The 27,675-nt window shown below is 60.3% G+C and overlaps 1 protein-coding gene across 1 annotated transcript; it reads left to right on the plus strand.

Moving 5' to 3' along the window:
- On the plus strand, nucleotides 1-27,675 carry TMEM132E (transmembrane protein 132E). The gene is made up of 9 exons (XM_054209104.1): nucleotides 1-79; nucleotides 13,754-14,651; nucleotides 15,548-15,688; nucleotides 19,330-19,522; nucleotides 19,755-19,898; nucleotides 24,776-24,981; nucleotides 25,583-25,862; nucleotides 25,946-26,137; nucleotides 26,647-27,675. The coding sequence occupies exons 1-9, from the start codon at nucleotides 7-9 to the stop codon at nucleotides 27,673-27,675; spliced, it is 3,156 nt and encodes a 1,051-aa protein (XP_054065079.1). The 5' UTR covers nucleotides 1-6.

A 27,675-nucleotide genomic window follows, 5' to 3' on the forward strand; every position in this document is an offset into this window, starting at 1 on the left:
CTTGCAATGGCCTCTCCGGAGAAGATGCACCCCGGGCCGGCCGCCCTGCTCTGCTGCCTCTGCTCCCTGCTGCTCCCCGGTAAGTGCTGCCGGCACCGGGGGCGGGGGGGGCGGAAAATATACATCTTATGTGGGTATCTGCATCATGGAGGGGGTTTGCACCCATCTTACCCCTCCAGCCCCATCTGCCCCACTGTGCCCAGCTGCGAACTGCTCCCCACCCCGGCAGCCGCCGCCTCCCCTGGTCCTCTGTGCCCCCCCCCCCAGCGAAATGGGTGAAGATTAGAGTTTATTCCTGGCTTAATAAAATGACAGCTTGTGCTGGCGAGCGCTTGCAGCGGGCTGTGTCCCCGGGCAGGGAGCGGGGTGGCAGCGGGGGGAGATGGGGCGAGGGGGCTTCGGTGTCCCCCACAGCCCCCCCCGCCCCTTGTCTCCTTAATGCAGAGCTGCTTTAGCAGGAGGATCAGGGGCTTTATCCGCTATTATCCACTCGCTTATTCCCCAGACCCGTACCCAGCCGCTTTCCCAGCCTGCGCCGAGTTACAGGGCGAGCGCTGCCGAGGTGGCATCATTTTGGGGCGCGGGGATGGGGGTGCAGTCCCTGCCATCCCTCTGTTTCTTTCTATTCCCCCCCTCCGGCTTTTGGGACAGGGGTTTTGGGGCTGGTGCTGCCCCTCCTGCCTGCGGCCTGGGCAAGGGGGGTGGTCCCTGCCGCCTGCACTTGCCCTGAGTTGCATCCAAATCGCTGCCGTGCCACGGCCGAGCTGCGGTGACATCCCGGCCTGCCCCGGTGACACCCCGGGGGACGCCGGCACCTGCTGCTGGGGGTGTTTTTGGCGAGCAAGGCCGAAGTGGGGTCACGCACCCTGAGGGACACGGGGCCGGTTTCTGTGGATGGTTTTTGTCGGGTGATTTTTGTGTAAAACCAAGCCCCACAGATGCACCAGCCAAAGCATCTCTCCCCGGCTGCCGGCTTGGACAAGCGGAACGCGGGGGGCTCCTTGCAGTTTGGGGGGAGCCACCCAGACCCCTCCTGCCAGCCCAGCTCCGGCCGTGGGCTCAGCATGTCTTGGGGGCTGTTCTGTCCCGTCCCGCTCAAACCAGACCCCCCAGGGGCCAGAGGGGTCTCTGGACCATGCCCAGCTCCATTTTGCACCGGCAGCCCACGGCCGAGGCACTCCGGGGGCTCAGGAAGGGCTTTCTCAAGCATCGGCGCCCCCCGAGGCTCTTCGAGCAGTGGTGAAAGGAGGAGGCGGGGGGGGGACACTGGGAACGTTGTGTGGAGCTGGCAGGGGGTTTCCCCCCTTAAAAAAACTCTGACCCCCAACACAGGAGCAGAGATGCTCCAGGCTGGCGAGCACCGCAACTTTACGTAGCATCCTTTGGGGTGGTGGATGCTACCCCCCCTGTACCCCGAGACTGGGTGTTTCCTGGGGTGCTGCCGGGGCAGGGTTTGCTGGCAGAGCTGTCTCTTTGGGACCCCCAGGTGAGGGGGTTCTCAGGCGGGGGGGGACAGTGTCTGGCAGCTGTCAGGGAAGCGCGATCTCCTTCTGCTCCTCAGTTTCCCTGGATGAGATTCAGCCGTCTGGGTCGGCGCTTCCCCACGGCGGGTGCGCTGCTGGAGGCGGCTGTCGGCTTTGCTGGCAGGTGACGGGAAATATCCCTGTGGAAGCGATTCCATCGGGAATTGCCTCCGGTGCAGGGGCTGGATGCAGCCCACTGCTCCCCATCCCCTCCCGGGGGTTTCTCAGCCCCCCCTGTTGCTGCTGGGACACCAACAGCCCGGTGGGTCAGGCCTCGGGTTTATCCCAGGGTGGGATCTGATCCCTGGGCTGGGGGATGCCATGGTGGGGGGGTCCCCGTGGCGGCGATGCCAGTGTGCGGTGGGCGAGGGTGGCCTGTGCCGGGTGTGGGGCCAGGATTTGCCGTGCTGCCGCAGGAGGACGCCTGCGCCGGCGGGGAGAGAAGCATCTGCCAGGAGTTTTTAGGCTCGTTTCACGACACACAGCTGCCCTCGCCGCTGCTTCGGCCTCTCCTGGACAAATAAAGGTCTCGGAGGGAGCCGGAAAAAGAAGCTGAGAGCTCCTAATATCTCCCAGCCTTTCTTACAAATCGTTCGGGCTGGCGGCAGGGGTCAGCCAGGGGCGAAGCAGCGCCCTGCTCTCCCGCGCGGTGTTTTTTATTCCCTTTTCCCTTCTTTTTTTATTTAAGAGCAACCCTCAGCGCCAGCCTTGCTCCTGCTGCGCTTCCCTGCCGGCACCGGGAGCCCCGGGAGCCGCTTGGCTGCCAGCCCTGGATCAGCTGCTTCCAGAAATGGTTGGGGTTGTTTATTGTTTTGTTTTTGTTTTTTTTTTTTTGGCACCTCCGGGCTGGGATGGCCCCGGGGTGGTCCCAGGGCTTGCGGGAGGGACGGATGGACCCCGGGGACGCAGCGCAGTGAGGGGTATGGATGGTGTGTGCTCTGTGTGCTCGGCGCCGTTGTGCTGCGAAGCTGCAAGGGACCTGTTGGGATGCGGCACAGGGAGGGGGGATGGATTTACCCACTGGTTTGCGAAAGAACTTGTGCTGTCCATGGGGTTGAGCTTGGACTCCTGCGTCTTCCCTCTGCTGCCTGCTGAGCCTTGTACCCGCAGCGTGCCTCAGTTTCCCCTCTCCCAGAGGCAGCACTGGCCCAGAGGCAGTGGTCCGGGGCTGCTGGAGTTATTCAGCATCTGTCCCAGCATGTAGGGCAGGCTTGGCATCCCGCGTTGGATCCTACAGCCCCGGCACCTCCATCCCGCTGCCGGTGGGGATGGGGCCATGCTGCTCTCCCTGTATCTCCCACCCGTTATTCCCACCGTGGGCAAGTCCCAGGTGTGGGGCTGGGGCTGAAGGATGATGCTGTGGGCCCATGGCTCCATCCCTGGTGGTGGTGGGGCGGGGGGGGCTCCAGCCAGCGCACCCCAACCCCGGCCAGGGAGGGTTACACACTACCCCCGTTTCGGCTCAGAGCGTCTCCCGGCTGGAGGATTTTCAGACCAGCAGATGGAGATGTGCAATAACTCGCTCCCGAACCGGGAATGTACACCCGGCGTTTGCTCATTTAACGCCCGAACCGGGAACGTACACCCAGTTTTGCTCGTTTATCGGCCCCCATTCCCCACCAAGCCGGTGGGGTCGGAGCAGCCGAGCATCCTGGAGCCAGGAGCGGAGAAGAAGTGGTAGGATCTTTCCTCCCCCTGGCAGACAGGATCCGGCCTCTGAGCTGGGTTCACCCTGGTACAAGTTTTACCTTCGGTGTCGCAGAAAAGGGGGTCACGCAAGGGCACCCCGGAGCCGAAAGCCGCTCGGCCGAGCGGCTTTCGGCTCCGGGGTGCCCTTGCGTGACCCCAGGTCCCACTCCATCTCCCCCCAATCCCGATACTTTACATCCCAGCAGGATGCTTGCGCTGGGACGTCGGGGTGCGAAGTTGGGCATCCCAAGCGGGAAATTGCCTTTTCTTCTCCCCTTTTTGTCCCCTCGGTGGTGTTGGGGAAAGAGGGATGAGGGATGCTATCGGCAGCCTGACGGAAATCCTCGGGAGCAGATCATTTTTTGGCCGGCGGCGTTGCAGGGTTTGGCCTTGGGGCTTTCGAGCCGTGTTAGGTGCCTCCGTACCCTCATCCCGAGACATTTTCGTGTGTCGGTGTGTGTCCCGTGTTGCTCCTGGGCTCCCCGCATCACGGGGCGGGGGGGAAACTGAGGCAGGGTATCGGGTGGCAGCAACCCCCTGACTGAGGTTTGCTCAGTGATTTTTTTTTTTTTTTTGGTTTTTCTTTTTTTTTTTAGAAACCTGGCTATTTTGTTTGTTGGGTTTTTTTTAAGTGCCACTATTTAATTCACCCCGCCATGACCGGCTGCTGAGGTCCCTCCTCGCCCAGCCTCTCTGCATCCTAAAAAGAGGAGGAAAGGGGAAAAACAACCCAGCTGGGTCCCTGCAGAGCATCCCTGGTGTTGCACCAGCGCATCCCTGATGTTGCACCGGCGCATCCCAGCTCCATCCCCTCCCGTAGCCAAGCTCTACCCAGGGAGGTGGGCAGCAGGACGTGGGCTCATCCTGGGAGATGATGGGTGAGGGAAGAGGTGCTTACATGGCATAACCTGATTATTTTTTTATTTTTTTTTTTTTTTTTTGGCTCCTGCAGCCGTCTGGCTGATACAGCCTGCCACGGGCGTGTGGAGGAATCGGCAAGCTGCCGGTGTGTTCCCCTCCTGCTTGGCGCCCGTCGCTGCCGCCGTACGAGCATCCCATCCATCTGGAAAAGGTCACTCCCGCTAATCTAATCAGAGCCTTTTATTATTAAATACACGGCTCTGCTAACGAGCGGCCCCCCGGGGAGCGATGGAGGCAGCTGCTCCTGGGGTGGGATGCGCGGTGACGAGCCAGGGACCCCAGCGGTGCCTTTGGGGACAGAGTCCCTTCCGGGGAGTTTGTCCACGTGGGATGCCAGGAAGAGAAATGGTTCAGTGGTGCGAAGTAAGGTGGGTCCTGGTGCTCCTCGCCGAGGGGAGTGGAGGTTGGGGCTCACTGTTTCCCTGAAAATTGGGAGACACAAGGGGTTTGATGGTGGCCTGGCGTTCCCCACCCTGGGGCAGTCACCAGCCGGGATGGGGGATTTCTAGACTGTCACCTCTCCACCCGAATGTCCCAGGTTTGGGATGCAGAGGCTTCTCCTTGGCCTGTGGCTCTCCTGGGGAGACCAGTCCCTTCTTTTATTTTTATTTTTAAGCTGTTGTATTTTTTAGCTGTCGCTCGACCTGTTGCCGCTCCCCGCTGGGCGCGCGTCCCTCGCCGCCGGCTGGGTGCGGAGCCCCTCGCTCGTGGTCTTGCCTCCCAGGGGGATACCCTCATCAAGGCAATTTACAATCATCCGATGGAGCTGCCGTCTCCTGCCGGCGAGCATTTTCCCATCACTTGGGCGTATTTGCTGTCCTTGATTTGTCACTAGCTCTGCTAACAGCCCGAGTGGGTGCTGCCGGGGTGGCTTTGCCCCCGCTTGCGGGTGCCGTCACCTCCTGGCCCCCACAAGAGTTAGCGGGGCAGGTTTTGCCATGGTTAAATGGGCTCGGCCGGGCCCGTTCTTCTTCTGCAGGACTGGCGAAAGTTGAGAATTAATTAATTTTTATTTTTTTTTTAAGGAAAAGGTATGTTTTCCCTCTTGAAGATAAATAAGATTGAAGATGCAATACCTGCCGCTGCCAGCTCGGTGCGGCTGCGGGATGCGCTCGTCGCCGGGTACCAGCTAAATTAACAAAGGAAGGAGATAGATTCAAGCCCTGTGTGTTTGATGCTGTGGCCACTTTGCTGGGTGTCAAAGTCCTGAGCTGGTGACGTCCCCAGCTCGGCGCCTGTCCCTGTCCCTGCTTTTGGGGCTGCTGGGGTGGACTGGGTTTATCCGCGGCTCCTTGGGTGCCTGTGAAATTGAGTCCCTCTCCGGCTCTGAACGCAGCCTGACGCACGTCACCAGGGGGGAAAATTAATCGGTGTCTAATCAGTCTGAAACGTGTCACTTGGCACATCCTGGGCTGGCGGTGGCGTTGGTGGGGGGGGGGGGCGCACACAGCCCGGGGGATGTATTTGGTGTTCAGATTTGGAGAGTGCTGGGAGGATGTTCCTGCTCCCGGCCATGGTGGGAGGGGACAGAGACGGGACGAACCCCCCCAGAACATGTGGCTTTGGGGGGGGCTGTGTCATTGCATCACCTCCACCCCAAGACTGTGATGCTGGGGGCTTTTTCCTTGGGAGCTGCTGTCCCTGTCCCCGCTTCCCCAGGCCACCCTTCAGGGCTCTCCCCTGCTGCCTTGTCCTCCCACCTCTGGCTCCCCGGGGCGGGGGCGTTATTTGGGGAAACCATCTGTGCCCGCCTGCTGCTGGGGGGCTGCTCCCAGCTCCTGGCATGGGGGGAACCCAGCATGAAGGGGGGGACCCAGCCCGGGACCCACCAGAGCACGCGCTGGGGGCTCAGGGGCTGCCGGCTTTATCCCGGGGCTGCTCCCCCCCACCCCCTGCTGTGTTTTGGAGCCCCCAAACATCCCCGCGGACATTTGTGGTCAGGCACTTCCTCATCCTTTCCCCCGCCCCCATCTTTTAATTCATTTCTTCGTTTTTCTTCCTCCTCCGTAAAGGCCCTCTCCTCCTGTCCCCTGGCCTGTCCCTTGCCATGATTTGTGGAAATTGCTCTAAAGTAGCTGCTGCGTAAAAGCCTTGCCGGCTCCAGGAATTTATGGCAGGCTGCGCCTCTGCACGGCACATCCCATTTAGGCCATATTTATTTATTCCTCTAGGTTGCTTGCTTATTTTTTCCCCCCCTTCTCCCTTTTTAATAGTTTTCCGGGGGAAACGCAGAGCTCAGCACCGCAGCCTGGTGTGGTGCTGGGGTGGTTCCCTTCTGCTTAGTGCTGCCGGCCCCGAAATACAGGCTGTGTGCTGGCCTGGGGCTGAGTCCCACCAGCATTTCTTATTTTCTTCCTTCTGCCAATGAAGCCGGGATGGACCTTTTGGAGGGGGAAAAGTCTCAAGGAGCTAAAAGAAAGGCGAATATAGCAGTGCCCACCAGGTATAAGCACAACCCTGTATTAGACACTAGAGAATCCACTTGGAGACAGCGCTGCTGCTTGCAGGAAGGCTTGATTCACTTTTCCTGGCCAGCACCCACTCAGTTCCTACCCTGGGCCGGTTTTGGGAAGCCTGGACCAGTTTAACCTCCCGGGCTGAGTGTTGTAGTCCTCGGTACCATGGGGCTTCCCAGCCCCGTCACCCCGTCACTGCCGCGGCCATGGGCAGAGCTGGGGGCCCACAGCGTCCCCATGTCCCCACGTCCCTCCCTTCCCCACAGCCAGAGCTGGGACGTCTCACCGCCACGCGCCAGGGGAAGGTAGTTTTACATTTGTAACAATTATTCACTTAATTGAGTTCCAATTAGCTGGGACTGGAGATGGAGGCTCTCGGCGCGTCGGAGGGAAGGGAGAGCTTGTTGTCTTTTATGTCGCCGAAAACAATTTTCAAGGCTCTGGCTGCTGGGAGACATTTCAGAGGTTTCCACGAGGGGCCTGCTCGCGTTTTCTAATTTTGGCTTCAGTTTTATTACTGGGTGTTTTTTTTTTTTTCCCCCTGGCTGTGTTGAAGCACGGAGCATGGGGGGCTCGTGTTGGGGCTGACTGGGTTTTGGGTGGAGGTGAAGGCGTGGAGGCCTTTGTTTCTCCTTGTTGTCATCTTTCAGGGTGTTTGGAGGTGCTGGCCCCACTTGGGTGGGAGTGTGACATGGTGGGGTCCGGTGCTATGGGCTGGGGAGGGAACGGGATGGGTGCGATGCCTGTTCCCAGGATGGGTGAGGAGATGGGGTGGGAGCCTGGCTCTTCCCTGGGAGCCGGGCCTGCCTCTTGCTGGAGCATCCAGCTGTTGGGACATCCAGATGTGGGACATCCCTGGCATTTGGGGCCATTGCTGCCCGTGTTTCCCCTTTGTGCTTGGCCCTGATGGCTGCGGAGGCAAAACCTGGGCCACCAGATTTTGGGGCTCTGGAGCCTCAGCTAAGGATCTGGGGGCGCTCAGGGGAGCGGGGTGGCTTTATGCTGGCTTGGAACGAAACGGCAGTTGGGACATCCGTACTGGTGGCCTGGTGAGGAACAGCCAGGGTGGGCTTTCCCTCGGGGGCTGCGGGGTTTTGCCGTGGTCCCCTGGCTCTCGGCGTTTTGGGCGGACCCGTCACCCCGTTGTCTCATCCAGGTGCTGACCCATGTGGGGAAACTGAGGCAGCGGCATGTCCTGCCCTCATCTCCCTGATTTCAGGGGTAGGATTGTCACCTTGTCACCCTGCTCTGTGGGTCTGGATCCAGGGAGAATGGGAGCACCAGTGGTCCCGGCATCACTGGCGGTGCTGGCAGCCCTGTGGCCCGGAGAAGCAGCATCTCTTGCTTGCGCTTGCAGAGAACCAGAGAGGGGAGCTGTGCCCGGGGCTGCTGCGGTTTGCAGGGTCCCAGGGCCCGTGTTTGGGGTCTTGGACCACTGATGAAATCCCGTGGGCCTTTTCGTCCTGCGGCCAGGCTGGTGGCTGAATCCCAGCAACCGGTGACCACCAAAACCCCTTCAAAGGGGTCCTGAGCCGGGCTTGAAGCTGATGTGAAGCCCTCTGCTAGGGACGATAGCACAGCTCCCTGCCACCTCCCCGCAGCCCTTCCCGTGTATTTAGCGAGGGTTTTATCATCGTGTCAGCTCAAGTCATTGCTTTATGGACACTTTTATGGAAACCATTGGTTTGCTCTGATGCGGGACCACCACAGAAGCCCAGCTGGTGTGGGCTATGGCCAGGGCACGTGGGGGTGGCCCGGCAGGAGACAGGGCAGCTGGGGCTGGTGTCTCACATCACCCCTATTTTGACGTGTCCCTCGGAGCTGTGTTTGGTCCGTTGATGCACCAGGCCCCCAGTGCTGCCCGGTAGCATCACGAGAGGTTTTAACCCTCCTGGCATGACCTCAAACCTCCCCTCTCTCTTCTCCAGGGCTTTTCCTATAGCTCTTCCCCTGCTAAGTGGGGATATATGTGCCGGGAGCCCCCCGCCGCATCCCAGGGGATAAGCTGGGATAAAGGTTCCCCGCCGGAGTGTGGCTAAAGTGATCCCTATGGCAGACAGCTGGGGCTGGGGCTAAGCTGGAGCTCAGCGCTGGCTATCGATGCTGGATAAGGGGAAGAGGAGGAGGAGGCTCTTCGGCCTTGGGACGGTGTGTGGGAGCAGGGATGGGGCTGGTGGGGCTGTTGCAGGGGCAGGATGGAGGGGCTGAGCCGCACTCCCCCCGTGCCCTGTTTGCTGGGGATTTGGGGCAAGAAGGGAAGTTGAAGGAGCCAACATCCCCCACCAGCCATAGCTACGTCCCGTCTGTCCCTCGGCCTCTCTTCCCATGTGTCCGTCAGTCTGTCTGTCCCCAGCGTCCCCAAGCAGGGGGGATGGAGCAGGAGGGTGGCTGGTGGTGACCGAAACCCTGTGGTGGGACCTTCACCCGTGTGGGGATGGGCAGGGGCTTTTGGGTGCTGCTTTTTGCATCCACAAGACCCCCTGGCCTGGGGGGGGCGTGTCCTAATTTTAAGGCAGGGCTGGAGGGTGCCGCCGCTGTCCCCGCGTGCCCTCAGCCCATCTGGCCACACGTCTGCGGCCGGCACAGGGCACATCTGGCCGGGCAGATGTGGGGGCTCGGCGAGGGGGTCACCGGCAGTTGCGTGTTTCCATGTCCCTCTCATCCCCAATCTCCCCACCGTGGGTCACAGCTCAGCCCGGCTCCACGTGGGGTGGGAGGGAGGGGACACACGGGAGTCCCGTCCCATCCCGCTGTGGGGCTGGGGTGGCTCCTCAGCCCAGGGGGGTCCAGGCAGCCCCCCGGCCAGTGGGAGCCTGGCCAGGCATGGAGATCTGCTTCTTTTGCTCGCGGTGCTGAGCTGCGAGGGTGGAAGGACCATATGGTCCCCTCTGCGCCAGCCTAATAAACCCGGGAATGCAGGTCAGGCGCTGCAAATCCCGTTAACCGCAGCGGGCTGTGGAGCAGAGCCAGCGACCAGGGCTTAACCCTTCTGTCCCCCCAAACCCAGCCAGAGGTGGGGGTACGAGAGCCACCTTCCCTCCCAGGGGCTGCTAGAAACCAGGGGAGGGGCTGGGGACGGTGGTGTGGGGACTGGAGTCTCCTGAGCTGTTTTGCTTGTCTGGCCATCCTTCCATCCGTCCTTTCTCCTTCCATCCATCTTCCTCCCATCTCTTGAGCTGTTGTGCCATCCTTCCATCCATAGAATCACAGAATGGTTCGGGTTGGAAGGGACCTTAAAGATCATCTCGTTCCACCCCCCTGCCCTGGGCAGGGACACCTCCCACCAGCCCAGGTTGCTCCAAGCCCCGTCCAACCTGGCCTTGAACCCCTCCAGGGATGGGGCAGCCACAGCTTCTCTGGGCAACCTGGGCCAGTGTCTCACCACCCTCACAGCAAAGAATTTCTTCCTGATATCCAATCTAAATTTACCCTCCTTCAGTCTGAAACTGTTACCCCTTGTCCTATCGCTACACTCCCCGATCAAGAGTCCCTCCCCATCCTTCCTGCAGGTCCCCTTCAGGGACTGGAAGGCCGCTATAAGGTCTCGCCGGAGCCTTCTCTTCTCCAGCCTGAACCCCCCCAACTCTCTCAGCATGTCAATCCCTCCTTCCCTGCCTCCTTCCTTCCCTCCATCCCTCCATCCTTCACCTCTTTTCCCTAGAGCTATTCTCTTGCTGTCCAGCCATTTCTGATCAGCCTATCTCCTTCCATCCATGCATCTTCCCTTCTCTCTGCTGGTTCATCCATCCTCATCCAGCCTTTCTTTGCTCTCTAGCCAGCAGCCACGCATCCATACAGCCATGCATCTCCTGCCTCCCTTCTCCTTCCCTCCCCACCCTCCGTCCCTCCACGGCGCAGAGCCTTGGGCTGGGCTGTGATCCACCGTCCTGGCACCCACCCCGGGCTGGATGCGGCTGGGTTAGACCCTCTCCCGGCAGGATTAGTTTATGGCCAAGGAACGGAGGCGCCGGTCCTGTTCCCCTCCCGGCGACAGATTATAGCATCATTTAAATGCATTTTGTCTGGGGAAGGAAATAGCTTCTCCGGGTGCCGACAATCTGCCTGCGCTGAACTAATCGTGACCGTCGCATTAATCTCCATCCCAGCTCATGCCCGCTCCCTTCCCCCGTCCGGCACGGCAAGGGTGCAGGTCTGTTGCTCGGTGCTGGGGCCACCCCGGGTGTCCCCACTGCAGCAGGGCTTGGTGACACCGAGCTGCTGATACCCGTGGTGGCTTATCTGAGTTGACCAGGGTCCACAGCGCACATCTGCTCTGCCTGGCTGCATCGAGGAGAGGGGTTTTCCTTGCCACCCCCGGTGCACACCCCTTATTTGCCATCAGAGAATCCCCATGGCAAGGAGGAAGGAGCTGGTTGCCGGGGGTCTCTGCCACGAGCTGGGGCCGGGTGGCAAATTGCAGACAAAAAACTGTCTGCTTTTGCCCTCCCAGGGCAGCGGGTGGCTGTGGGTGCCCCTCGCTGGCGGGCGGCCGGGTGCTCGCTGGGGTGGCGCAGAGGTTCTCCCGTCCCCCACCCAAGGGACAGTCAGTGACGCCAAGCGTTTTGCACCATCCCAAGGGTGGGTTTCAGTCGGGGCCAGACTGGGCATTGGGTCGGGTGTATTTCGGGTGGGTTTTCTTTGTGAAATGACCTGGTCTTTCCCCGAACCCCAGAGATTTTTAAGGGAGAAAAAAGGATGCTATTTCAACGAGTCAGTTAAACACAGCCTCTTCCCCTGGCTGCCCCTGCCGGCACCTCACCCAAGTGCTCGGGCTTGTGTCGCTCCAGCTGGTGGATCCTTTTCTGCAAATAATCTCATGCCTTGGAAAAAATCCCCTTTCCTAATTGCTGGGGACGGCAGGAGCAGCTGTGGCTGCGTCAACTGGGTTGCAGGGAGGACACCAACCTTTGTGTTTCGTGGCGGAAAGCAACCTCCGTGAGCCGGAGGAGCAGAAAGCCCCTGGCTGGTGGTTATTTCTGAGCAGAGCGGTACCCGTGGGTGCTTTCTGGGGGTCAGCACCTCTCCTGCAGCTCCTGGCTCTCCAGGAGGTGGGAAAACACAGCGGGACAGGCTCGGCGGCCGGCGGTGAGCGGTGTTAGCGTGGCAGGGGCTGGAGCTGTGCCCGCGGCGGTGCCGGCACGGTGGCCTTGCCGGTGATGCCGGCAGCCTGTCCCCAGTGTCTTCCCAGCCCTGAGGAATTTGCTGCCTGGCTCTCGGACAAGTTCCATCCCAGGCAGCGTAGCTGCGGATGCTTCCCGTCCCCGTATCGAGTGCTAATCCTTTTATGAGCCCTCTAAGCTGCTTAACTCCCCTCTGCCCCGCAGCAGGGAGTTCCCCGGGTGGGCTGCGGGGTCCCGCATCCCCTTCAGCCCCGGGGAGCCCAGCCATGGCCATGCTCCCGGCTGGGAAAAGCCCCAGGTCCTGGCATGCTCCGAAGCCCCCGCCGGGGAGGGGGCCGAGCCGTTCCCGGGAGCCGAGCCGTCACATCCGCACCTTTCGCTGCCGCCTGACACGGGTAATTTGGGCTCTCCTGCTCGGGAGCCGCTTGGGAGCGGTTGCAATCAGCGCCGGGAACGGGGGGATGTGGAGGAAGGGGGGGGACACCCAGGCCTCCCAGGAATCGTTGGCAGCCGCTGGCGGATGCAAAGACCTTGAGATGTCTTCCAGGCTCCCGCAGCTCCGGCGCAGCGCCTGCCGTCAGCCCGGCTCCGCACCCACCGCCTTTCGCAGCATTTGCTTTAGCAGAAAGATTTTCATGGGGTTTCTCTCCGCTTGCCGGCCGCGGCAGCCAGGTAGCCGGCTTCCCCTCCGAGGGGCTGGGGCGGCTCCGGTCCCCGGGAGCGTGTGGCTGGCAGGGGCTGCCTGCTCTGCCTGTATGGGGTTTATTCTTTTTTAAGGCAAATTGGTCAAAATGAAGGACAAAAGGGATTTCCTCAGGCCCGTCAGACCTGGGCGCTGCTGGGGTTTGCCCGAGGTGGCACTGACATCATCTTCATCACTTTTCCACCGGGTCGCGTCCATGCCTGGACAAATTGGGGCTGGACCTGCTTTGGCACACAGGGCCAGCGGTGGCACCCCTGGGGGGGTGGCGGGTGACAGACCAGCCGTGACACCACCCTTACAGGCAGCCTGCAGGGATGGAGCGGGTTTGGGGCAAAGGAGCCGATTTAGCCACCTTCCCCATGGGATCTGGGAGCTAAAAGTAGGAGGAAAGCCTTGGACTTAGATACTTGGCCAGGACCTGCCAGCCAAAAGTTAACCTGGACCTGCCTAAATTTTGGTAACGAGCCTCTGGAGAAACCGAGCATCCTTTTCTCTGTGCATTTGGAAGCAGGGGTGCAGCCAGTTGTGCCCTATTTCTTTCGACGAGTGGGTCCGCGCTGTTTCGGGCAGTGCCTTGGCATGGGGGCCAGGGTGGGCAACCAGGGCTTTGGGGTGCCCAGGGACAATACCAAGGTTGGATGCTGTCGTGGTTTAACCCCAGCCCCCAACTAGAACCATGCAGCTATTCACTCGCCCCCAGCCCCAGTAGGGTAGGGAGAAGAGGGAGAAAAAAGGAAAAAAAACCAAACCCTCATGGGTTGGGATGAAGGCAGTTTAACAGAACAATAACGGAAGAGAAAATAATAATAATGGTAAAAGAATATACAAAATAATACAATTGCTCACCACCTGATGATGCCCAGCTCATCCTGAGCAGCAATTGTGGATTCCTGCCCCCTGGCCATCTCCCATTTATATACTGAGCGTGACGTCTTATGGTACGGAATATTCCTTTGGCCGGCTTGTCCTGTCTATGGGAAGCCGAAAAAGTCCTTGACTTAATATAAGCATTGCTTAGCAACAACTAAAACAATATGGGTTATCAACATTATTCTCATGCTGAATCCAAAACGCAGCAGCTACTAGGAAGAAAATTAACTCTATCCCAGCTGAAACCAGGACAGATGTGGCTTCAACACACCTTGGCCCAGCCTTGGGCAGCCCCTGAGCGTCCCTCCTGGCCGGACACCCCATCCCATGCCAAGGGTGGGTTTGGTGAGGCTCCTCCTTGCTGTGGGGCTGGATTGCTCCCGCCTGGGTCCACTCTCCCTGCTCTGGGGCTCGGGAGATGCTCAAGGGGAGGATGCCCTGCACTAACCCACACTCTCCATCCCTTCGCAGCCCACGCCAAGGGGCCAGCCCCCAGCCCCGAGCCCGCCGAGCCCCCCAGTGCCATCACGCTGCCCGTCAGCTACCGCCTGTCCAACACCCGCTTGGCCTTCTTCCTCAAGGAGGTGGGAGCCAGCCCGGTGGGCAACGGCAGTGCTCCACTGCAACGCGCCGAGCCCTTCGTCGTCTTCCAGACCAAGGAGCTGCCCGTCCTCAACGTCACCCTGGGGCCCTTCAGCACGGGCTTGGTGCTGCCCAAGGAGCAGCTGCAGCCCTCCAGCACCCTGGAGGTCCCCGACCGCCTCACCGTCAACTGGAAGGTGCGCGCCTTCATCATCCAGCCCCGGCTGGTGGCCAACCAGCCCGTGGTCCAAGTGCTCTTCTATGTAGCCGGCCGGGATTGGGATGACTTCGACGTCACTGACCGGCTGCCCTGCGTGCGGCTCCACGCTTTCCGCGACGCCCGTGAGATCAAGAGCTCGTGTCGCCTGCGGGGCAACCTGGCCACGTGCCTGGTGCAGGCGGAGCTGCCCCACGCCTGGTTCGGCCCCCCGGCCGTGCCGCTGGGCAGGCGGAAGAGCCCCGAGAGCCTGGAGGTGCCGGGTGAGAACCAGCAAGCCGAGCTGTACTACACCCTGCATGCCCCCGACGGGGCCGGCCAGTGCCTTGGGGAGACGGTCCCCCGCCGCGGGGCCGGGGGGGCCAGGACCGAGGGTCCCACGCAGCACCCGCTGCTGCGCATCGGCAGCGTCAGCCTCCTGCAGCCTTCCCCCGGGCAGCCCATGCAGGAGCACCGGCTGGACGGCAACGTCTTCATCCGCCTGCCCGACAAGCCCCTCAAGCCAGGCGAGGTGCTGAGCATCCTCCTCTACCTGATGTCCAACTCCACGGTGGAGCACTTCACCCTCAGGTAAGGTCCCTTGGCTGCCCCCGCAACGGGAGCGGCCGCCTTTCCAGGGGATGGTTGTTTCGGCTGCGAAGGCAGCCATGGGCTGGAAGGGAGGAGAAGATGGGGAGGGCGTGTTGCTTTTATGGGACCTGCCGGGGGCTGGACCGGGTCTGGCAGGGCTTTGGGAAGGTGAAGGGAAGCTGGAGGGGCAGCTGGCACATGGTTTTGCAACGTTCCGTGACTTTGCAGTGGGGGCTTCTTGGAGGGAAGGGAAAAGCTGTCCATGAAGGGTTTCCACCTCTGCATCACCACTCTGGTCCCCTGCCTTTGCCCTCCCAGCTGCTCCAGGATTAGGGTCCCACCAGCAGATGTGGGTTTGTTCACGGCCGCTTTGGGGGACAAAGTGCGGTATGGCCATGGGGCTGCTGCTCCCTGTCCCCCCCTGCACCCACCTCCTACTGCTGAGCACCCCAGTATGGGGAGATGTGTGGGGAGACCCCCCCTTGCTGCATCCCTAAGGATGGGGGGATGAGCCCCGGCCACATCTTTTCAAAGGGCATTTGCAAGTGTCCCTGTGGCCACCGGGCCAGCAGCAAGCCCCTGGCACGGGGGACATGGCACTCCAGGCTCTCCTGTCCTTCACCCCAGGGATGCCCAGCCCCACGGGGGTCTTACTGTCCTGGGGGGCAGCACTGGGGCTGGGGACCAAACCCCTGCTGTTGGGGTGATGGGGGTGACAAAACCCTATGAAAAAGAGGGGCTGGGGTGGGCTCAGCCCCATGCAAGCGACAGATGATGTTTCCAACAGCCAGGAGGAACTGGAGGCAAAAAATCCCCCCGCACCTAAGGCAGGGTGCCCGGGGGGGTCCAGGGTTGCGGGGGGGTGAGGCTCCAGCCCTGACCGTTGGTCTCCGCAGGGTGAAGGCCAAGAAAGGCGTCAACCTGCTCAGCACCAAGTCGAGGAGCGGGCAGTGGCTGGTGAGCTCGGAGCTGCTGACGGGCGGCAAGCACTCCACCGCCACCGTCGACGTGGCCAGGGCGGACGGTGCCGGCCCCAGGTAAGAGACCCCCCCTCTGCCCCGCACCCCCCTTCCCCCCTAGCACCAGCGGGGTTGGGGAAATTGCTGGGTTTGTCCCGGAGCAGTTCTTTCTCCCTTTGCCCCCACCCTGGGTGTCTGGTTGGCTGCGGTGCCCCGTGGGTGCTGGCAGGGGAAACTGAGGCACAGAAGTGCATGTCTCAGTCTGTGAGACTTCGAGGCACTGAAGGGGGATGAGCAATTTTTGGGTCGAACCCTCAGCCCAGCTGAGGTCGGGGTAGGTCCTGCACCGACATGGGAAAGGACTTAATTTTGTGCGTGGCTTTTAGCCTCGGCTGGCACCGTGCAGCTGGCTGGAGGGCAGGTGAAGGTGGGTTTCGTGGCCCAAGGTGGGCAGGTTTGTGGTCAGGCAGGTGGCTGCCCGAGGGCTGTGTGAGATGGTGTGTTCAGGTGGGATCTGCTCCGGGTCAACGCTGGTGGCCAAGCTGGGGCTCAAGCAACGCGGTCATAAGCCACAGGTACCGTTTAGCGGCTGCATCCCCGGCTCTGAGCTGGGATCGCCTGGCCGTGTCGGATGCTGGTGAACACGTGTGGTGGATTTGGGGGCTGAATTGTGAAGCCATGGAGGAGCCCCCAGTTTGGGGTGGGGTGGAAGTATTTTAATTTTTTCAGAAGTTTTAGTACTTCTTAAAGGTGGCGGCTCTTTTTTCACTATCCTGGTGTTTCCTCCGGGAAGGAAGGGGAGCAGTCCCCGGGCAAGGTCCCGTCTGGACCCTGAGGTGATGGATGAGTGTCGGATGGGGAGCACGAACCAAGGCAGCACCTGAGATGGGCAGAGCCAGTTCTCCCCTGCTCGACACGAGGACGCTGCCCGTTCCTGGGGCTCCGGGAAAGGCTCGGGTCAGTTGAGGAGAGTCCAGGGGATAGAAATGAGAACGATCCGAAGGAGCGAGGACCCACCAAGCCAAGCTGAAAACCCAGGGGCTGCCCGGCCTGGAGGAGGGGAGACGTGGGACTGGCCTGTGAGCGCAGGGAGGCTGCAAGGGCGAGGGGCAGCTCTGCTCCTGGCATCCACGTGGGCAGGACATGGCGGGCAAGGGCAGGGCATGGACACGGCGTCAAAACCACCAGCAGGAAAGACTCTGAAGTGCTGGAAAGCATTTGTTCCCAGGCTGTGGTATCTCCGTCACTGTGTCTTTGGGAAAAGGGAGCCAAGTGTCTCCAGGAGTTGATGGGCTCGAGCCATTCCTGCCCTCTGTCATGGAAATCTCCCCATATCTCAGCCCTCCCACCCCAAAAAGGAGTGGAGCTGGGGATGAGCTCTTGCAGAATGGAGATCCTCAGCTCTGCTTCAAACGTGAGCTCAGAAGCTATCTGCAGAAAACCCCTCTGAAGGGCTTACCCAGAGGGTGGATTTTCCTTTACCCCACACCATTCCATCCAGATACAAAACCAGAGTGTCCCGGGGGCCACGAGCTCCCCCCCCCCAACCATTCTCTGCAGGGCCACCCCAGCGCCCCCGCACGTGGCTGCCAGACCTGTCGGCAGCGAGATCCTCCCCTCTCCCCCTTCCTCCTCTCCCTCCCCGTCTGCCGCCGCCGCTTCAAATCAGCCTGGAAAGGTTAGAGACGGAGGATGAATTTAAAGTGATTACAATCACCTTTTAGACAAACAACTACATCAAATATTAACGGAATGGAAAGTATGAATGACTTAAAGCCGTGTTGCCCTCCAGGCTGTGCAGCCGGAGGAGTTTGCTTCGCCGGGGCTCTGGGGGCTCTTGGCAACGCCGGCTGTGCAGGGAGGGGGCGAGGGCCCTGAGCTTTGGGGTGATAATGGCTAATTTTGGGCGGTTTTCGCCCCAGCAGCTGCATCCTAAGTTATTCCGCCAATCTGGGCAGCCCGGCTCTTGTCTCTGCCGTGGCTGAGAGCAGACGATGCTCGGGGAGGGCAGATGGTGGCTGGCCCCTGGCAGGGCTCCTGGGACGCCCAGGGGCACCCCATGGCCAAGAGTCCCAGCGCCGAACTGCCTCTGGCATGAAGCCGCAGCTCTGGTTTGCCTTTGAACCTGGCTCTTCCCGGCTGTATTTAACACTTCTGCATTGGAAGTGGCAGCAAGCTGCCAGATCCGCTTCTTCTGGGTGGCCTTTGGCAATTCCCCTTTGGGGAACAAAGTCCCGGCAGGACCCCACCAGACCCCACTGCGAAACCCATCGTCCCTGCGGCAGGAGCAGGGCTTCCCATGGTCTGGAGCAGCCCTGGCTTCTTGCTCTCCCCTTTCTCTGCTCCCTTTCACTCATTAGATATTTATCAGAGAGAAACCCGACTGTACCCTGCATCCCCAGATCGATGGGACCTTCTCGACGGTGCGATGAGAGCGGGGCTGGTCCCGGCTTCTCCTTCCACAGGGATCTCACCTTTCCTCACCACTCTCCGTCCTCCTGCTCTGGGGGGGCTTTTGCCGGCTGTGCGGTTCCCGGGGGCTCTGGGGTGTCCCCTGGGGATGCTTTGCTTTGCGGGACCGTTGGAGGGAGAAGTGTCGCCTAAGGCAGGGGGGTTGCACCCGAGTCCCCCTGAGGGATTTGCAAGTTGGACACAGCGATAGGAGGGCAGGATCGCATCTGAGGAGGTTTGCTCATAGGGATGGGGTGTAAGTGATTTACGCTGCTGCCGTCAGACTGTGACCAAGCCGTGACACAGAGGACAAGGGACACGGGCTGCTGAGTCCCCCCGTTCCCTGAGCTGGCACTGTGTGCTGGGTTTGGCAGTGCACAGCCTCTCCATCCTGTCCTGCCTCGGGGATGGCCCAGAGTTCTCTCCCTGTCCGTTAGCTTTGGGTCCTGCCATTAAATGTTTGGGGTTTTGGTGAGCAGATGGTCTTGGGGCCGTTATCCTCTGCCAGTCCTGCCGACCTCCCCCATCCCCTGCCCGTCTGCCCCACGTGTCCCCATGCAGGCTGGGGGACAGCTTTGCCCCGAGTCCTAGCTCAGTGTTGTCCCATCTGCTGTCTGTGGTTCTCCCGTGCCTCAGTTTCCCCATGTGATCCCCTTGGAAGGGGCTGTAAAATCAAGAGCGTGGGCTGGGCTCTTGTACAGGGACTTATTTGCCGTCCCCGAGCGCGCTGCCCTGCTGGGTATGGAACACTTGGGATTTGGCCTGCGGGACACGAGTATGCAGGCGGGAGCAGCCTGGGGCAGTAAATCCAGCCACACTGTCGGGAAGACGGAGCCGGAGAGATGAGGGCAGCGCCTGCAGCCACCTGCCATCCCCTGGGGCCGTGGCCACAACACTCACCCTGTGACAATATATCACCCGCAGCCTTGGGAGAGCCCCCGCTTGAGCCACCGAGGTTTTTCTCCCGCTGGGGAGAGACAGTGAAATACATTTCTCCCTCCCACTGGGGAGATTCCCATGGGATGCTGTAGGTTCCCATTGGAGCAGCCCCCGGTGGAGGTGTGGGGGGGTCAGGACTGCTGTTTTTGGGAAAAAGCATCGTGGTGGCACCCACAGCACGGTCCCCCCAGCAGGCACGGCGACCCTGAGAAGGGACCAGCTGGGGATGCTCTGCGTCACTAGAGGGGAGCGTCTGATGCTGATCCCGGGGTGCCTGCGGGACCCAGGGCACCCAGCTCACCGCATCCCCCTCCTGTCCCCCTGCCCAGGGATGGGGACTCCTCCTCCGAGATCATGCAGCTGGATTTCGAGATGGAGAACTTCACCAGCCAGTCGGTGACGCGCCGTATCATGTGGCACATCGACTACCGGGGCCGCAACCCCCCGCCCGACCTGGAGAAGGTGGTGACGGAGCTGACGGTCATCCAGAGGGATATCCGGGCCATCGTGCCCCTGGCCATGGTGAGCGGATTCCTGCCCTTCGCTTAGCTTATCTGCTTTGATGTTGGGGACGGGTTGGGTCCCTCTGAGGGATCTCCCACCGGCCCATCCACCCCGTAGCACCCATACAGCCCACCCACCCACCCGTGTGTGGGTCCTTCTCTGCACCAGGGCTGGAGCCGGAGAGGGGCCAGCCGGAATCAGGGACAGGCTGCCCTCCAACACGATGTTCCTCTTTGCACCCTGTCCCCAGGACACAGAAATCATCAACACGGCCATCCTGACGGGGCGGACGGTGGCCATTCCTGTGAAGGTCATCGCCATTGAGCTGAGCGGCGTCATCGTGGACGTCTCTGCTATGGTCGAGTGCAAGTCCAACAACGAAGACATCATCAAGGTGGGTGCAGGGAGGGGGCTCTCCTGGCCCTAGTGAGGGGCTGAGTTTCCCCCAGGGGTGCTGGCCCCAATAACGGCGTGGGCTGGAGCTGGATGGGCTGGGGCTGGTGGCTGAGCCCATGTGCCGCACAAGCCCACCCCATCCCATTCATCATCCCCGCAGTGGCTTCAGTCCACGTGTGCCTCTCCCTGGGATCTGTTGGGAGAAGGACAAGACACTTTGTCACTGTCCCCGGAGAGGCCATGGGATGTTCCGGCGCTGCGCAGGCTGGCACCAGGCAGCAGCAATAACTATGGGTTATCATGGCACTTAGCGCTGATAAGGTGAAACATTGTCACCTCGCAGTGTAAGCTGCACATTTCCATCAGCGGCTTCGCTCCTGCCTCCTGGTGACATCTATCTCCCGTTGGGATGGGATGCTGGGCTGAGCTCGGGCTGGCCCCGGCGAGGCGTGGGGGGACGAGCCAGGGACTTGGGGACGATGGAGGGAAAAGGGGAGGTTGGGGGAGAGGAGCAAGATGGGCTGCACGGGAGAGATGCTGATAAGGCGAATGCAAAAGGCTCGCTGTTGCAGCAGCGGCGATTGCCCACGCATCCGCCCCAGCTGCCGAGGCAGCAGTTGATCCTCAAATCCAGCCATGATTTCTCCATCACCAGACCCATTCATCCATATACATTTTTCTATCACTGTGTGTATCCCTCTATCCGCCTCTCCGTATTATTTTATCACCATTTCCATCCATCCATCCACCCCTAGACATCGTTCTGCCAGTGGTGTCTCTCCCTAGACACCTCCCACCTCCTCTCCCTGCACGCACCCAGCCCACCCTCTCCGTGTTCCCGCTGCATCGGGCAGAGGCGGGGAGCTATGGTGGGGGTCTGGGGTCTCCCATGTCCCCAGGCTGGGGGACAGAGCCTTTTCTCCCCTTCTTCGCCACCAGACACCGGTTGCCCTCCCAGCCGAGCCAGGGGCGACGGGCAGAGCCCCAGCCCTGTTGGGACTTGCTGTCCCTGGTGGTCCGCGGCGGGGGGGTGACAGCCAGCGTCACAAACTGTTTACCCAAGTTCTTGACTAAAACTCTGATCCGTGCGATTTACAGCACCGGGTCTAATTTATGGAGACCGGTCCTCTGCAGCGTGATAAAACACTAGAGCAATAATACACTTCAGGATGGACTCCAAGACACTTAAACTGTTTAATGTGCTGCCTTTCTGCTCATAAATCTATTTACACGCTGTCCCCAGACCTGGGGGGAGCAGACACATGCACACAAGCTGGGATGAATAATGCATGGAGCAGCCCTCCGGCCCCGGCTCGCCTCCCGCTCGCCTCCCGCTCGCCGCTCGGAGCCCCGTGCAATTTCTTGCTGAGTTATTTTGTGTTTGTGCCGGAGCTTCGTTTCCGAGGGAGCTCTCAGTTACCCGCTGAGATTGGGGAGTGTGATTACGGTGTCAGGGCTATAAACCTGTTACATAAATCAAAGCTTACATAGTGGGATGCGCTATCTGTTACTGTAAATAATTTAACGTGAAGGAGGGCTGGGGAGCTGCTTCTCCCCACGCCGCCTGTGGCTCGGTGGTGGTTGCTCTTGTGTGTAACGTGGAGGGGAAACATCCTGGACCTGGTGGATGCGGCTGTGAAGGTGCCAGGGCCACCCACCAAGGATGGTGAGAGAGCAGAGGTGGGAATCGTCACCCTCATCCCCGTCTGTGGTGACACAGGGCGACCGCCCGTGCTCAGCCCCGAGAGGAGGACCTCATCACTCAAGGCAGCATACAAATAATCACCCTGCCCTGCCTGCGTTGTGGCTTTGGAGACTGTGTACACGTTGAAGGACACGCAAGGAGTCAAAAGGCCACCTCTGCTGCCAGCCACGGTCAATGGGAGATGCTCAACCTGCCCTGCTATGTGAACCTTTCTTAGGAGCCCACCATCCAAACCTGCTTGAGGACCTGCTATGTGAACCGTTCTTAGGAGCTCACTATCCAAACCTGTGTGAGGAGCTGCTATGTGAACCTTTCTTAAGAGCCCACCATCCAAACCTGCTTGAGGACCTGCTATGTGAACCGTTCTTAGGAGCTCACCATCCAAACCTGCTTGAGGAGCCACCAGGAGCAAGTCAGCTCAGTGGGGCTGAACCTCGGGGACATTGGTCACCCGCAGCCACCACCAGGACCTCTGGCTGGCCAACATGGGATCCCACCAGTTGTGGTGGCTCTTCCCACTCCCAAGGGCCTTGGAGGAGATGTGTCCCCTTGATCCCAAGCTTGATGCTGTGCCAAGGCAGGGAGCTCCTGGCGGCAGACGTGGAGCCGGTGGTGCCTTGGCTCGGAGCCCGGGCAGACCTCAGCCTCTTGCTTCCCGAAGCCTTGCTGCGAATCCGGGAAGTTTCTCTGAACAAGCGTGCACTTCATTTAAAAGCTAATCTGCAGTCACTCCATCATCGGGACAGGCCTGATGTGCTGGGAGTTTTTGTTGTTGTAGTTTCAACACCCCCCCAATTGCTAAGCAAGTGGTCCCCAGAAGAAGGTGCCGGGGGGATTTATTAGCTAAGGTAATGCAAGCAGCAGCCCATCATATTTATTGTGATAAATGGCACAATATCCAGAGCACTTCATTGCTGGAGGATTTGCCCAGGAGCTCATCTTTATTCAGACGCCGCCCGGCCAGAGATGAGATTGTCTTTTCAGACGTGCTGAGCTGGTATCTCTGATGGGAAGACAAGGAACAAACCCTCCTGCATTGCATTTCCCTCCTGTGCCTGGGCAGCGGGGACTTCCCGAGGAGCCCAGGTCTCGTGCTCTGCCTCCCCCACCAGCCCCGGGGACCACGGTCACCTCGTGGTGGGCTCCCACAGCTGAAACATGGAAGCTGAAACTTCTTGTAGAAGTCAGGACCTGCTCATGGGCTCGGAAATACAAAGTTCCTGCAGCTGAATGACCACAAGTGCCCAAAGATAAGATGGGGAGAGAGGCAGTGATGCTAACACCTCCGCTGTCAGCTACCGTGCAGCGTGGACTCAACTCCTTATCAGCCATCAGAGAATCCACGTGGGAGAGCAGCATGTTGGAAATAAGGGCAAGTGTAGGGTGCTGCACCTGGGGAGGAATGACCCTCCGCACCAGGACAGGCTGGGGGTGACCTGCTGGAGAGCAGCTCTGTGGAGAGAGACCTGGGAGTCCTGGGGGACAACGGGATGCCCATGAGCCAGCAATGGGACCATGTGGCCAAGAAGGCCAGTGGCATCCTGGGGGCCATCAAGAAGAGTGTGGCCAGCAGGTGGAGGGAGGTCATCCTCCCCCTCTGCCCTGCCCTGGGGTGGCTGCATCTGGAGCGCTGTGTCCAGTTCTGGGCTCCCTGGTTGAAGAAGGCCAGGGAACTGCTGGAGAGGGGACAGCAAAGGGCTACCGAGATGATGGGGGGACTCGAACACCTCTCTGATGAAGAAAGACTGAGGGATTTGGGTCTCTTGAGTCTGGAAAAAAGACAGCTGAGGGGGGATCTTATCAATGCTTATAAATACTGAAAGGGTGGGTGTCAGGAGGATGGGGCCAGGCTCTTCTCAGTGGTGCCCGGGGACAGGACAAGGGGTAACGGGCACAAACTTGACCATGGGAAGTTCCATCTCAACATGAGGAGGAACTTCTTTACCCTGAGGGTGGCAGAGCCCTGGCACAGGCTGCCCAGAGAGGTGGGGGAGTCTCCGTCTCTGGAGACATCCCAACCCCGCCTGGACGCGTTCCTGTGCCACCTGCTCTGGGTGACCCTGCTGTGGCAGGGGGTTGTGCTGGGTGATCTCCAGAGGGCCCTTCCCACCCCCACCACTCTGTGATTCTGTAAAATGAGCCCTCCTGCGCTGCTGCGGTGCTTGGCGCATCAGAGACTGACTGTGCTGCTGGCTGAGCAAAGGGGTTTTATTTTTCCCCAGCAGCAAACAACTCAGTTGCAATTCCTGATGGTGTAGGGGGAGGAAAAGGGGGTCAGGGTTGGGCCATGGGGCCACTGCAGATGAGAGGTCGGAGCCTCCCCAGCCTGGTTGTCTCCTCTCACCCTTGCTGGGAATCATAGAATAGAGTCACACAATGTGTTGGGCTGGAAGGGACCCTTAAAAGCCATCTAGTCCAACCCCCCTGCAGTGAGCAGGGACATCTTTAACCAGATCAAAAGGAGAAGGTGCTGTTGACACTGACGGCCTAAGCCGAAACGCGGGCAATGCTGCAGTGGCATCCTCTTAGCTCCTTAATTGGCTCGGATCGGTTGGTAATAAGTGGTCCCCGCAGGATGTATTTGTTTTATAGCAAATTTAACTGATGGCATTTGCATAAATGGGAATTAAAAGCGAAAGAAGACGAACGTGAGGATTCAGGTGGACTCTGGGAAGCTCTTCCTGGGGTTAGCAGAAGGGACAGGGATGAGGCACCGGTGGGTACCTGCACACGGCTGGTCCGTGCTCACTGCCTGTGCCCTCTGGGCATGGGTGGAGGAGATTTTGGGGCAAATGTCCAGAACGAGCAATTTGTAACCTCTGTGAAGCGCCCACGCGGGTGCCTCTTGCTTGAGCGCAGTAGCGGGGGACAATTTGGTGCGGGGGGACCAAAAAAGCTGAAGCACCAAATGAAGGTGCCTGCAAGGGCTTCAGAAGAGTTGGATCGGGGGGAAAATACCCGACATGGCCATGGTGTGTGTGGGTCCACACCTCTGAGCAGGGACCTTGGGGAGGAGAGAGCATCCCCGCTCCTGGGCCACCTTTAACCGGGTATGTGCCAGGTGATATTTTGCTCCTCCGGCACTTCCCATCCTCCAGGCAGCCTCCTGCCAGGATCTCTGGTGTGTCTGCGGGAGCATTGCAACCCCCTCATCCTCCTTTCTCCCCCAGGTCTCCAGCAGCTGCGACTACGTCTTCGTCAGCGGGAAGGAGTCGCGGGGCTCCATGAGTGCCCGGGTCACCTTCACCTACGAGCACCTCTCTGCCCCGCTGGAGATGACGGTGTGGGTGCCCAAACTACCGCTGCACATCGAGCTCTCGGACGCCCGGCTGAGCCAAGTGAAGGGCTGGAGAGTGCCCATCCTGCCGGACAGGAGGTGGGTGCTGCGGAGCCACCGCACTTGGGGTCCGGCCAACCTGGAGAAGGCAAGATGAAGGTGGTGCTAGTGGTCTATTTGGCTTGTTCAGCTACTTAAAGAGGGGCTTTTAAAGATGGTGGAGCCGGAGTCATCTCAGGGGGTCCCTAGGGAAAAGGTGAGAGATCATGGACACAGGTTGCAGGTTTGTATGGAAGGAGGAACCACAGGTTGGTCAGACGATGGAACTGATGGGGAACACCCATCCTCGGCAATGGTCAAAACTCCCCTAGATGAGGCCAGGAGCAGCCAAGCTCCAAAGTTAGCCCTGTTTTGAGGTCTAGAGGCCTCCAGGTGCCATCCCAACCCGAGATATCTTGTCCTCTCAGCTGGTTAGGGGGCAGAGACAACAGCGACCCTCTTGCCAGAAGCTGCTAAAGCCCTCAGAGATTTCATGGGCAACGGGCGTCTTTTTGGCCAGGAGCCAGCAGGTTTCTCCCGTGCTTGGGGAGAAACCAGCATTTCTCCCTGCCCAGCCACCCCTCTCCTTTCCTGGAGGGGCTGAAGAGCTGCAGCAGGAGGGAGCTCGGCAGCGCTACCTACCCACTGCCCCATCCTGCAGGTCAGTGCGGGACAGCGAGCACGAGGAGGATGAAGAGGAGAGGAAGCAGAGCCGGGGCTGTGCCCTGCAGTACCAGCACGCCACGCTGCAGGTCTTCACCCAGTTCCACACCACGGCGGCAGAGGGCACGGGGCAGGTGGTCACCATGCTGGGACCCGACTGGCTGGTGGAGGTCACCGACCTGGTCAGCGACTTCATGCGCGTGGACGACCCGCGGGTGGCCCACATGGTGGACAGCTTCACGCTGGCCGGGAGGGAGCCGGGCACCACGCTCTTCAAGGTACCCCCCCGGCCGCCTTTGCCCCCCCTCGGCCAGTTAGGCTGGGGGTGGCAGGCGGTGATGGGCACCCTCGTCCCCTGCAGGTCGTGTCCCCGCTCATGGAGGCGGTGCTAGGCGAGACACTGGTGACGGTGGCGGAGGAGAAGGTCAGTATCACAGACCTGAAGGCCCAGGTGGTCTCCAGCCTCTCACTGTCCCTCCACCCCAGCCCTGGCAATAGCCACACCATCATTGCCCGGACGTCCGTGCAGCAGACCCTCAGCTTCTTCAAGCAGGTGAGGCCAGGGGTGTGCACTGGGGCTTGGAGGGCCTGGTGTGGGTCTTGGGGTGGGGTGAGGGCTCCATCCGCAACATCCCCCTTGCATATCCTGTCCACAGTCATCCCAGGCCCCCACAGCACCCGTTGTCCTTCAAACACCTTGGAGACCCCCAAAGTACCCCAGAAACCTTCATGCAGATCTATGAACCAGCCTGGGGACAGGACACAAACACAGGGACAAATGGGTCTGGATGAAATGCTATAGTTCCCAGCCCAGCTCTGGTAGCCGCATCTGGCATGTCTGGGGCTGGGATTTGGGGTGAGCCTGGGCAAGCATGGGGAAAATTGAGGGAAGAATCGTCGAAAGGGAAAAAACAGGTGATGGTTGGAAGGAACAAGATGGATGACGGAGGGGTAAAGGATGAATTGGATGGAGGGAAGGATGCAAAAGAGGAGGGATGGAGGGATGGGTGCAGGTGGGACTGGCATCGTGCTGGGCAACCGGTGCTTGTGTTGGTCCCGCAGGAAGCGCTCCTGAGCCTGTGGATTTCCTACAGCGACGGCACCACGGCCCCCCTCTCCCTCTATGACCCCAAGGACTACAACCTGGTGGTGAGCAGCTTGGACGAGAAGGTGGTCTCGGTGACCCAGGACCGGGCGTTCCCCTTGGTGGTGGCGGAGAGCGAGGGTGCGGGGGAGCTGCTGCGGGCTGAGCTGGTCATCTGCGAGAGCTGCCAGAAGACCAAGCGCAAGAGTGTGCTCTTCACAGCCTTGGCCAGCGTGCGGGTCCACTTTGGGTCCGAGGAGGACCCAACCTATGACTATGACCATGTGTCCAGCAAGCCAGGGTTGGCGGAGACGGGGGCGAGCACCACCCTGCGGGCAGAGGTGGAGAGGAAAGCGGAGCCGAGCGAGGACAGTAGGATGTCCAGCGCGTCTCACCCCACCGAGGACTTCCCCACTATCCCCACTGGCTTCGTCCAGGTGACCAGGGGGCTGACGGACCTGGAGATAGGCATGTACGCCCTCCTGGGTGTCTTCTGTCTGGCCATCTTGGTCTTCCTCATCAACTGCATTGTCTTTGTGCTGAAATATCGGCACAAACGCATCCCACCTGAAGGCCAGACCAACATGGACCATTCCCACCACTGGGTCTTCTTGGGCAACGGGCAGCCCTTGCGGGCTCACAATGACCTCTCCCCACAGCCTGAGAGCCCTGGGAACCCCCTGGAAAATGTCCAGACCTGCTGCCACGCGGACCACCACAGCAGCGGGAGCTCGCAGACCAGCGTGCAGAGCCAGGTCCACGGTCGCGGGGACGGTTCCTCGGGGGGTTCCACGCGGGACCAGAGCGAGGACCCGCTCAACTCGCCCACCTCCAAACGGAAGCGGGTGAAGTTCACCACTTTCGCCACGCTGCCCTCCGACGAGCTGGCGTACAACTCCATCCCCATCGCTGATGAGGAGGACTTGGAGTGGGTCTGCCAGGACATGGGGCTGCAAGACCCCGAAGAGCTTCACAACTACATCCGCAGAATCAAAGAGATCGCTTAA

This window comes from Rissa tridactyla, chromosome 7, assembly GCF_028500815.1.
Source record: "Rissa tridactyla isolate bRisTri1 chromosome 7, bRisTri1.patW.cur.20221130, whole genome shotgun sequence".
Lineage (NCBI taxonomy): Eukaryota > Metazoa > Chordata > Aves > Charadriiformes > Laridae > Rissa > Rissa tridactyla.